A 12656-nucleotide genomic window follows, 5' to 3' on the forward strand; every position below is an offset into this window, starting at 1 on the left:
TTAGAATGATTTCTGAAGTATCATGTGACACTTTTTACTGGAGTAATGGCTGATGGAAATTCATCTTTGCATTACAGAAATAAATTCTATTTTAAAGGATATTAAAATAGAAACCATTATTTTATATTGTAATAAATATTTTCAAAATTACTGTTTTTTTTCTGTATTTTTGATCAAATAAATGCAGCCTTGATGAGCATAAGAGACTTCTTTAAAAAACATTACAAGTCTTACTGATCCCAAACTTTTGACCGGTAGTGTATATGCAATGAATTTTTATATTTAAATAATTGGTTTAATTGTTTGCCGATCATTTGTACTAATAATTTGTATTAAATTATGCAAAATAATGTTTTAGACCCTTCTATATATTGATATATGATTGGATCAGCTCTGTTCACCATGTTGGGTGTTTTTGGAGTAGATGTTGGTGTCTTGGTGTCTGGTGCTGGATGAACGGGGCATGCCGGTAATCAGGTTCCAGTGCCCGCAGGCTAGAAACCTGGAATTATCGAACCTCGTGTGTTGCCCAAGCTCTTGCTTTGTCCTGGAACCGAAGCAGTTAATGTTTCGCCGTAATTGGCACCCACAGCTGCTCTCCAGTTTGACGGGGATGAGTTTGGAGCCTCTGCCTTGCGTGACAGCTGCCTAATTGGGCATTCTCCCCTTGTGGCAGGTGCCGCCTCCTCCAGCCGGGCTGCTGAAGAATGGCAGAGGATTACAGATGAGGGCATGGTGACCCTCTCTACCTTCCGTTGGTGGGGAGGAAGTGAGAGGGTGGGGTTCTGCCAGGTGGCGGATGACAGAGTGTCACATGACAGTGTCAGTGTGTCAAGGGCGCAGACATCAGCAGCGCTGCGGCAGCCTGTTTTTTCTCTTCATTCGTTTTGAGGTTTTCACTCTAGTTTTATAGCTCCTGGCTGTCTTCACACATCAGTTCGGAGAGGATGGCAGCTTCCTGTGCTGCTTCTCTTTCTACTCTCCAGCTGTGTGTGAAACTGCCAAGGTAAGATTGTGTCCTCTTGTTAGAGGCGATTAATGATACTGGATGTGTAAAAAGTGAATTATTCCTGCTGATGTAAAATGTGCTGTTGGGTTTACTGTCCTGCTGCCTTGTTGACCGCAGAGCGGAGGGGACTAACAGCACAGTGGCTAGCCGTGGCCTAGCTGTTAGTTACATACTCTCACAAATTGAGCCCTACGGCTTATGTGGTGATGTGATTTTGAATTCCGCTCAACACATCAAGTCAACATTTCACGTCTTGTTTCTTCTTCTGCCAGTCATTTTCTTTCACCGTTTCATTGTCATATCAATAAAAGAGACGTGGCCTAGCAGTTAGTGGATGCTTTGACATGCTGGATAGTAGTTCTGGTGCGCATGTGAACCACGTTTGAATCTCGGGTCATTTTCTGATCCCACCCTCGTCTCCCTGTTGTTTCCTGATGATTTTCCATTGACCATTAAATTAAAGGTAAATAAAGATTAAATAAATAAAGTGTAAAAGCAGATTAATAAAAAAACTATAAAATTATATTAAAAATAATTATATAAAATAAAAATACAAAAAAATCTTTTTTTTTTAAATGTTTTTGAAAGAAGTGTCTTATGCTCACTAAGACTGCATTTATTTGTTAAAAAATACAGTATGAAATATTATTGCAAATTTGAAGAACTGTTTTCTGTTCAAATATATTTTAAACTGTAATTTATTCCTGTGATGGCAAAGCTGAATTTTCAACAGTCTTAAGTGTCACAAGATCCTTCAGAAATCATTTTAATATGCTGATTTGCATGGAAATATTTCTTATTATTTTTATTAATGTTGAAAACAGTTGTGCTGCTTAATGTTTTAATAATATATTTTGTGGAATACAGTTTTTCCTAGATTATTTGAAAGTTCAAAAGAATAATTTAATGTGTCCATACTGAATAAAAGTATTAAAATAGTACTTGTAAAAAAAAATGCTAATAAAAATAAATAGTACTTTTGAATGGTAGTGTACATTAAAAAATATAATCTGTGTCCATCAGGATTACATAATAATTGTATTCCAAAGGGCCTTTTATTTATACCAGCATGTTTTTTTTCCCACTTTTATTGTTTTGATTGTGGAAAGAGGACAGGAAATGATGGCGGGAATGGGATTAGGGAAATTCTATGAGCTGGATTTGAATTTGTGTTGATGACAAATTATTTTTTTACTTTATTTAGCCTATATTTTTTGTGTGCAGATAGAGAGTGAGTCTGGGAGGTGGGGTTTAAAGATTAATCCATCCCTAAATTATGATCAATTGGTTTTCTCCTCTGACATACCTTTCCCCTTGAGTGTTTATATGGGTGATTGCTCATGTGTTTTTTTGGTGTTTACCTCGTGCGCATCTGTACCTGTGTGTGGCGGCTACAGGTGCGTGTTTGGTTTCTGTTTTGTGTATATTCCTGGCTGTAAATGTGTCCACGTGTGTGTGTTTGTGTTCAAACGGGGCCGTGCAGCTGGGGTTGTACTCCAGGTTTGACTTTCACCTTGTTTCCCCCGTAGCTGTTTTGAAAGTGTCGAGTGGAACGACCATGTAATCTGTACCCACACAGCCTTGAGGGCAGCAGTGATCAGCCCAGCTGTTTTCTCATTCCCTCCAGCCAAGGAAAGAGTTGAAATGTGTGTTTGAGTGAATGTGTGAGAGCGAATTATTTGTGTGTGTGGAGAGAGAGATTCATTAGTATTCTGCTGAGGAGTCCTGCCGGTAGAGCAAATTGATTACCACACTTCACCTGTCTGAGCCTCCTGAGATCTGCAGCGAAGACGCCCGCTCTGTCTGCGCTCCCGTCGCCTCCGTAACGGAGGGCCGCTCTCATTAGCCGTCATTAAACAAAGCTTATAGTCGGGACACTGTTGTCTTACGTAGTTCTAGAAAGTGTGAAGATTGCTGCTATAGTCCTGAGGGCTTTTTTGAAGTGGAGATTTCTAGCAGTTGTTAAAGGTGTTTTCTTGGAGGGGAATGTATCGTTTGTGCATTTGTGTGTGCTTCAAATTGAATCATCCGTCTAGGTGACCTTTTGGAGTAAGACTGCAGTAGCATGGGAATTCATATCTGTGCTAAACACTTGTGAAGTGCTGAAGAATGAACCTGAATGCACCACAGTTGCATGCCATTCAGAACAGTATTCCAACTTGAAGTAGAAATGAAATCTGAAATTGAACTAGGACTTACATTTGAATTTGAATAGTAGAATTAAAACAAAAATCATTCCAAAAAAACAAAATCACAATGGAAGAATACTTTATTTCCTTCCTTTCATGCCATTAGCTGTTACATTTCTTTGAATTGCAATTCTGTAAATTCCACTTCCTATCATTTGCAATTCAAATTCCAGTTTGTCGTCTTGTGGGAATGGCCAATTCAATTCAAAGCTTAGAGGTGTAGCAGGATCTGTGGTGTAGTCGTAGTAGGAGCAGCGAGGAGCAGGGTAAGATCGATTTGGAACTGCCTGTGTTGTGATTAAGGAGACAGCGGGTGAGTAGATATGGAGGAGTTGGCAAATGGAGTCAAAGTGTTTTCTGCGAGTAGCAGGAGTGTGTGCGCTCTACAGCCCCAGTGATAAGAGTGGAGAGTGAATGAGATGCTGTAATTGTACTCAGGTGGCATTTCGTTGGCAAGTTCTGCCAAAAATTTTGCCAACTGGAATGATGTGCCAAGAGGAGGAACCCAGGTGCTTTGTCTTTTCATTGGTTAAGTGCACTTAATCAATTAAGAAATTTAATAGAATCTGTTTTGAATGTCATTTCTAGCTGTACGCTGAAGTTTATAAATATGAAAGTACTGGAGTTCCTTATGAGCCGAGCAACAGAATTTAATGAGCTGTCGGAAATAGTGACCTTATGCGATTATATTGTATGAAATTTATGGCAAGTAATTCAGTGTAAAATTTAGACTTGAATTTTATTTATTTGATTGTATTAATGTACCATTTTATTTTATATTTTATTTTATTTGTTACATTTACAACCTCTTTTTCTAAACAGCACAATCAAAGTCTGTTTTTGTGTGTCTTTTACTTTATTTTATTTTTTCCCATTTTTACAAATCTTTTTTTTTTTTTAAATATGATTTAAAAATTTTAAGGAAACAGCAAGTTTAATTTGTAGTGTTTACTAACTGGTCATGTTTCTCTTAAATAAGATCACTGTCAAAGGGCATTTTTGTGTTGTTCCTTAGCCAGTTTGTTTGTTCTAAATGACTTGGTTTTAGAAGTAGCATACTCAGTTTGCAGAGCTCCATGGGGCTGTTTATTTGCTCTATGTTTTACTTTAAAAGAGCAAAAGTTCACTGATGTGGACGTTTCAGTCGTGTTTGTTGAGGTAGCACGTCGCTCCCCTTATTTAATTTTCTCGAGCTATATTGAATTTACAAAATCTGTCCGGCGTATCTGAGTGAACACCAGCTGCCTACGATAACATGATGGAAAGCGATTCACACGGCTCCCTTTCCTTTAAAATTTCTTTAACCTTGGCTTACCTTTAACACCGGGGAAGCGTCTGCCAGTGTGGTGTCAGATATTAGTGATACGTGCAGCAAGGACTGGGTTGTCACTTTTTATTAACACTGAGCGCTTTGCATGGACTCCAGCTGTTGCGTGCACTGAGACTCAGACGCACTTGACCTTGACTCGCAGCACAGTTCCTGCGGCTCACCCTATTTTTAATCATGCATTTTAAATGGTGCAAATGGATTATGGTTCCTTATAATGGGGATCATTCATTAACCTTTTTTTTTGTTAGGGTACTTTGTGGGACAGGTTGAATTCCAATTAACTTCCTACCCCACATGCGAGGAACGCCAGATTGGCTTTGGATATCAAATCCCTGACATTTGCGTCAAGAAGTCCGGCATTCGCAGTTAAGGCCATTTTTTTTTGTCCAGCTCCTCAAGGGAAATTGCCTCTCAGCCACTGATGATGGTTTGACCTTCCTGCTCATGGTGTCTGGGTGAGCAAAGAAAGACGCCCTGCCATGATAAAGCTTCCTGTCTGCCACTGTTCCCTTCACCACTGGCTAGTGAAATCACTTAAAATGCTGTTGGGTGTGAATGTTTGACATTGTCAGAGATAATGGATAATCACTTGCAGACCGCTGGAGGGAGAGAGACGGAGGGGAAAAGAGAGAGAGGTAGAGAGAAAACATTTAGTATTTCTTGTGCAAAAGGGTCATGTGTGGGAAAGGCGAATGGAGGGTATGCTGTGAGATCGCACCTTAGACCTGTATTTCCTGTCCCATGTATGCCTGCTTCTTCTCAAAATAAGGTCTTATTTGCTGGAATCATTGATTTGAAGAGTCTCATGTTGTTTTGGACCCCAATTTCTGGATTGAAACTCAGAAGAAAGAAAGTCATATATTATAAGTCATATTAAAGGGGTCATATGATGCGATTTCAATTTTTCCTTTCTCTTTGGAGTGTTACAAGCTCTTGGTGCATAAAGAAGATCTGTAAAGTTGCAAACACTAAAGTCTGAGGGTGAGTAAATTATAACATAAATTATAACAGAATTTTCATTTTTGGCTTTACTATCCCTTAACAGTTTCCTTTTGTTTTCATGGACGAGATCTAGCATGATCCGATTGTAGCCCAGTATTGATTTGTCTTGAATGATGTGTTTACTTCATTGTTCTTATGGTCCAGTTTTTCAGCCTGTCTGTTTATCTTCTTTCTCCACCTGTCCCAAGTTTGAACTTTTATTTGTAGGGTAGCAGCACCTCCTTTGGCGGGAAATTAATCTTAATCTGCCACATTAAGATTAGCGTGAGACGTCAGATGGCCTCGTTCTAGCAGGTTGTCCTCTTTGTTGTTAAATTTTGGTCAGTGGCCCAGGCTGATCCTGTAACTGAGACTGAATTAGTTAATGAATTAGTTTTCCTATTTGCCGTCCTTGCAGTCGTAACCTGTTGCACCCGACCTTTGCAACTTAATGCAGTTTGCATCAAATTTAAATGCGTGTGACCTTGTGCTGATTCTCGCAGGATTTTCCTGTCATGTCATCTTGAGGATCTTAAGTTACTACGGCACATTCAGGATATTCAAGGCGTGAGCATGCTGTTGAATTGCTGTAACAGCATCCCCAGTTCAAGGTCGAGCTTAACTCCTCGGCAAACCGCTGTAACATGTTACCCCGTTGCTGAAGGGGCAGGACATGGAGGGTAAGATGTTCTCTGGCAGCTGAGCACTGCTTTAGGGGAGCTGGAATCCTGTATTAATTAACCTTTGTGGTGGTGGCCCTGACAGTGGGAAGTCAGGAGTGTTTGTGGAAGCAGTTCTGACAGGGTTCAGACCCGTCGAGCGAGCAGCCAGCGGTGCTGTCATGTTATCTGATGCCGTGGCTCTGTGGAGGAGCGGTCTGACAGGTGTGCCATGTGTGCCCCTCTACACCTGCCAGCCTTGCTGAGCCACTACTGGCCTGAGCGTGAAGGGCTGCTGAAAGCCGTTTTTAAATGGGTATTCACTTCTTTAATCCTGTTATGCCAGGGAGACTGTCATATCTGAGAAAGAAGAAAAACTTGTTTTACTGAATTTAACAAAAGTTTTGATGTTTTTCTGTCATAATGTAATTTGGTATTTGCACACATGTGAAAGAGAGTCGTTTTAAATGTTGCAGGTGAATTTTGTGAGTGACTTTTGTGATATAAGTGGACATTTTTAAGCACAGCAGGCAAAACGTTGTCCATCTTACTAACAAAGTTTAAGCAAATATCTATCTTTTGAGCAAACATTGTCTGTGATTTAAAAAAAAAAACCTTAAGATGTTCATTTACTCTCCCTAATCTGTGAACTGACAACTCTCAGAAATGCTCAGCAAGTAATGGATATAAAAAGACCTTTACACCTGAGAACAAACATTGAGAGGTCCTGAAATGTTCTAAAGAAAAAGTTGGGTGGCAGAGCAGTTTGATTGACAGTTGCTGCAAGAATGTTCCTATAAAGTTAAGTTTCTATAAAGAGTTTGTCCAACATAAGTTTTATGTTCACTCTGAAGTTTTCTTTTTTTAAATTTTTTTATTTTTATTAGTTCTTCTGTGATAATTGGTTTTGACAGAGACTTCAAAGAAAGTTACAGTGGTTATTTTGATGATGCTGGGATGTTGACGCCCTCATGTCACTCATGTAGTGTTTTCTTTTCTTGTGCTGTAGGTTCCCGTGTGGCCACGTCTGAGATCAGAAGAGCAAACAGGCAACGCTGAGCCATTGGTTCCTCCCAGAGGATCTCCCAAATATAGAGCTTATGGTTCATCAGGACAGAGAAACCTGCTCATTCCTCTGGTTGTGCTTACAACATATTTTAAAGCAGTGCGGATTTACTCATAGAATGCGCAGCGATGCCAGCTGGGTTTTCGTGCTTGACATTACAAATGCCCACTGGTCCTGTATGTGAAACTCTTTGACTGAAAAGGAACAAAATCCAAAGCACGGTTGGAGTTCTCTGCTCTCATCATTTATGGCACAGATCTTACTAAGACATTTTCATTAGTTGTAAAACATCACATCAGGGCATCCTACTGTTGAACATGACTCATGGGGTGGAGTCTGGCACTGAAACTCACCAGGATTCTGCTGCTTTAACATATCTGGAAGGTTTGCTAATGCATCCGGTCACCACTGGACCTGCTGCCACTGCTACACAGAGGTCAGAACCTGTCCAAAACAATGAAGAGAATGCCAACAGGGTGACTAGGGTGTTTCAGCTCCCTAACCATGGCTCCCCCTCACAAGACAAGCGTAGCCCACCTAGTGCGGCCTCACAGCACCTTAAAAAAGCCAGGCTGCTTCGCTCAGGAGCATGGAGTGAAGATGACAGCCAGAAACAAACAGGCACTGTAGCAGAAGTGAACGGACAGAGAAAGGAGCACTACAAAGGAGGCCTGGATGGCTCTGAGCAGGGGGAGAGCACCTTGCTCGCTTCTCTGCTGCAGTCCTTCAGCTCTCGGCTGCAGAGTGTCGCCTTGTCACAGCACGTTTCTCAAAGCCACAAACCGCTCGACAGGGACAGCAGTGAAAGTGCTCCTGCTGATAAGGAAACCTACCAGAGTTACGGCACAGCATCAGGCCGCCTAAAAAGCCTCATGAGGAAAAGCAAGCAACCGAACCATAACACCGTGCCTCACTGTCGGCAGAGCAACCAGAACCGAAGCTCAGATTCTCCTCATTCTTCTCAAAGCTCTGCCCAGCCCACTAGCTCTGAATCCATGTCCTGCACTGAGCGACTCAAGGCTGTTGCCAACATGGTACACACTAGGTCCAGTCCGGCACCTTCACCCAAGCCCAGTGTCGCCTGCAGTCAGCTGGCCTTGTTGCTGTCCAGCGAGGCTCATCTACAGCAGTACTCCAGAGAGCAGGCCATAAAAGCACAATTAACCAGTAGATCAGCCAGTGAGAGGCTAGCAGCCATGGCTACTCAACAAACGCAGGATAAGAGACCTCCCAGCATGGGGCAGCCAACAACTGCCCCAGACATGCTAAGCTCCTTAAATGTTCAAAACGGAACACTCCCCCCACCAGCAGTAAACTCCAGCAAAAAAAGCCCTTCCCTTTCCTCACCCTCCATGAGACCCCCCAAAGAGAGACGGCCCTTCGACAGACATGGTCGACCGCCACAAAACTGCAGCAGCCTGTTGCTCCTACTTCTGAACAATCACAACTCCCAGCAGCAGCTCACCAAGAATGGACACCTGGAGGATGACTATGGCATCCTCCCGAGCCGGGCCTCCTCCCTGCAGTCTGACAGCGAGTACTCCAACCAGGATAACAGCCTGACCAAAGACAGCAGTGATGCTGAGAGTTTCTCCAGCTGTTCCCCCATCGACCTCTCCATGAAAAGCAAAGCGCTTGGCCAAAAATCCGAAGCCTGCTCTTCCTTAACCCCCTCTGTGGATAACCTCACAGAGTCTCTCATAAACACGTGGAAGCCGGAACCTTCTGTGCCAAAGGTCCGTGAGGCCACAGATCTGGATACCAGCCCAGACGTGAAATCCCATGATAAGGTCACTCTAATGCAGTGGTACACACTCCAGTCCGGCACCTTCACCCAAGCCCAGTGTCGCCTGCAGTCAGCTGGCCTTGTTGCTGTCCAGCGAGGCTCATCTACAGCAGTACTCCAGAGAGCAGGCCATAAAAGCACAATTAACCAGTAGATCAGCCAGCGAGAGGCTAGCAGCCATGGCTACTCAACAAACGCAGGATAAGAGACCTCCCAGCATGGGGCAGCCAACAACTGCCCCAGACATGCTAAGCTCCTTAAATGTTCAAAACGGAACACTCCCCCCACCAGCAGTAAACTCCAGCAAAAAAAGCCCTTCCCTTTCCTCACCCTCCATGAGACCCCCCAAAGAGAGACGGCCCTTCGACAGACATGGTCGACCGCCACAAAACTGCAGCAGCCTGTTGCTCCTACTTCTGAACAATCACAACTCCCAGCAGCAGCTCACCAAGAATGGACACCTGGAGGATGACTATGGCATCCTCCCGAGCCGGGCCTCCTCCCTGCAGTCTGACAGCGAGTACTCCAGCCAGGATAACAGCCTGACCAAAGACAGCAGTGATGCTGAGAGCTTCTCCAGCTGTTCCCCCATCGACCTCTCCATGAAAAGCAAAGCGCTTGGCCAAAAATCCGAAGCCTGCTCTTCCTTAACCCCCTCTGTGGATAACCTCACAGAGTCTCTCATAAACACGTGGAAGCCGGAACCTTCTGTGCCAAAGGTCCGTGAGGCCACAGATCTGGATACCAGCCCAGACGTGAAATCCCATGATAAGGTCACTCTAATGCAGTTACTGCTGGACCGCAGAAATAACGAGAAGGTAAACAAAAGTTCAGTTAATCCTAGTTTGTGGCCTGACGCAATAATCAGCAGCTTGACTGCAGGCCCACTTAAACAGATTGGCACACCTGAGGACAGCAGAACATGGAGTCCTCTGGACCGGCAAACAGCTACCTTCAGCTCGATCTCCCCTTCATACTCCTTTCCCTCACCCCATGCCCAGTCCAGTCCCTTAGATCTGTGTAAGTCTAAAGCTCACTCAAGTGAAAAGACACTGGAGCCTCCTTTCAGTGCCAGCAAGCTACTACAAAATCTGGCCCAGAATGGTAAAAACAACTTGTCACCCTCTCCCCCTCACAAACCGACAAGCAGAAGGCAAAGCCCAGAACTTGAGCTTGACAAGCCTCAGGCACTTTTGGATCAACTTGTCATTCCATACAAGCGGAACAGAGCCTCCATGCTAGATGGAGGTTCCCCTCCTGCTCTCCCAGCTCATAAATGTGAGCGATCACCCTCTGCGTCAACACCGATAGAAAACCTTCTTGAGAAACGCACGGTACTGCAGCTTCTCCTGGGAACAGCTTCCCAGAAGGAAAGAACCAGTGGGCACGGAGTCTTGGAAGAAACCTCAGGGGGACTGGAGAAACCTCAGAGGGGCTCTGTCAACTGTGACAGCTCAAACGGACCTTCTCCGCAACTTAAGATCAAAACTGAGCCAGTAGAGGAGAATCTTTCATCAGATAGCTCTGATGATGGGGTGTACAATCAGAGACGATCATCACAACACTCACCTATTGCTGAAGCACGGGACACAATAAAATCTGAGCTATGTCCTACAGAAACAGCTGCTAAATTTGGACTTCTCAGCCAGCTTTTGAAACAGCAGAATGCTACCTACCATTCAAACCGACATACCAGGCTCCTCAGAAATTCTGTAAAAGAGGAGCCAGTGGATTTTCAGAGCCCCGTTCCTAAGAAAAGAAAACTGTGCATTGAGCTAGCAGAGCACCTAAGTAATGAACTCTGTCAGCCATCTCAAGATACCACTAGTGACAATCTGGTGTCTGGAACACCTGAATTTAATGGTAGAGGGCTGGCAAAACCAAAAGAAGAAGAGTTAGTACGGAGTCCTAGGAGCAAAACCCCTCTCTCCAGAGAAAGCCAAGGCTTCAATGTTCTTAAGCAACTCCTCCTGTCAGAAAACTGTCTGAAAGAGCTATCCCAACCCAGAGGGACCCCAAGTCCCTTCATCCCTCAGGCAAACTGTGCAGCCAATGGGAACTTAACCCAATCTTGTTTCCCTCAGGAGTTGTCGTACTTACCGTGGTACCCCTATTCTCTCAATACAAATCCCAAAGCACCTGCACCTGTTGATACCACTGGGGGGTCGCTAGTTTGGGCTAAGGGCTCTCCTAAAGCCAGTCCTAAACCTGTTAAAAAAGAACCTGAGGGGTCTCCTGGAGAAACTTTTATCAGGGAGGAGAGATCCAGTCCAGACTCACCCCCTTTAACCAGGTCTAATCCGATTCTTTACTACATGCTTCAGCGGGGGAACGGTCAGCTCAGACCTGAGATCCCGGATCAGGTGCAGCCGGCCCACTGTGTCATGGGTGCAAAAGTGGAGTCGTGTATTGACTATGAGCACAGAATAAACTCTACAGTCCACAAACAGACTCACAGCTTGAGAGAAGAGAGCCTAAACAGCTCTATGGAAAAATGGTAGATATGAACTGCCAAAGACTGAGAGAAGCTGAAGAACTGTGTATGTTCATTTGTCTATAATATCGTTTTTGTTTTGTTTTTTCATTTAAAAACAGAAACTGAATAAATGTAACCATGGGACATGGTAATTCAGTTTAAAACATTTGGCTTTTTGCCACTGCTTTAAATGATTTCATTTGTCCATTTGTTTGATTTGTTATTTTTACTGATGTCATAAGGTGATGCTCCGTGATATAATTATTATGTATACACATATTGGAATGTTTTTTTTTTTTTTGTATGTATGCTAAGCTAACTGCTTTGTCCAGCACAATGTAAAATGTCCACCATGAAAAGCTTTTCCTTTTTCCACAACTGAAACATTTATGAAGAACATCCTATTATGTGTATTATTGATGAATCCAGAAATGTTACTGCTAATTTCACAATATATTTATCAACAGCCAAATCAGGACCCTTTTCATTTTATTGAGGCAAAGAAAATTGTACATTCTAAGCACAATATTGGATTTGTGGCATTGAAATGTCCAGTTATAAAGTATATTTTCTTACAGCAGAATTTAAAGGAATGTCAGTGTAATCTATCAGGTATCTTTCTTGTAAAGCTAGCTGAGGTCAAGAGGGTTTTCACATGTGATTGCAAGGCAGCAACATTTACTGGAATGTTCTATAATCGTAGCGTAGTCAGATTTACAGTGCTTTACTTTTCATCAGGAATGAAACTATAGCTGTTATGTGGTGATAATGGCATGACGTTTAAAGGGGTCATAGGATGCTACATGCACTTTTACAAGTTGTTTGAACTGAAATGTGTGTTGGCAGTGTGTGTACACAACCACCCTAAAATGATAAAAATCCACCCAGTGGTTTTTTTTAATCTGCTCAAATCTTAACCCCTTTCTCAAATCGAGCCGATCTCAGATGCCTGTCTGTGTGACGTCACAAAAACAGGCCCCTCCCACGATAGTTTGACAGACTGGACTGGCGTCTTACCTTAGCTCCGCCCTGAGTGAGCTGTCATCAGTCCGCCATTGTTTCACCGCCGGAGCAGATGTAGACAAGAATGACTCCTAAGAGACTGAGGTGTTCTGTTGTTGGATGTAATAATGAACATAGCAGTCGTCATTTACTCCTGA

At 43.2% G+C, this 12656-nt stretch overlaps 1 protein-coding gene across 2 annotated transcripts in view; it reads left to right on the forward strand.

Moving 5' to 3' along the window:
• LOC107741128 (nuclear receptor-interacting protein 1-like) overlaps positions 1-12334 on the forward strand; it is a 32058-nt gene extending 19724 nt beyond the window's left edge. For both annotated transcript variants that reach the window (XM_016553722.1, XM_016553721.1), the window contains 2 exons: positions 7178-9024; positions 9794-12334. In XM_016553722.1, the coding sequence (XP_016409208.1) occupies positions 7552-9024; positions 9794-11521 (3201 nt within the window). In that variant the 5' untranslated portion in view covers positions 7178-7551 and the 3' untranslated portion in view covers positions 11522-12334. The remainder of the gene's footprint in view (positions 1-7177; positions 9025-9793) is intronic.
• The last annotated feature ends 322 nt before the right edge of the window (positions 12335-12656 follow it).

This window comes from Sinocyclocheilus rhinocerous, unplaced genomic scaffold (genome assembly GCF_001515625.1).
Source record: "Sinocyclocheilus rhinocerous isolate Xijiao unplaced genomic scaffold, SAMN03320098_v1.1 scaffold1307, whole genome shotgun sequence".
Taxonomy (NCBI): domain Eukaryota; kingdom Metazoa; phylum Chordata; class Actinopteri; order Cypriniformes; family Cyprinidae; genus Sinocyclocheilus; species Sinocyclocheilus rhinocerous.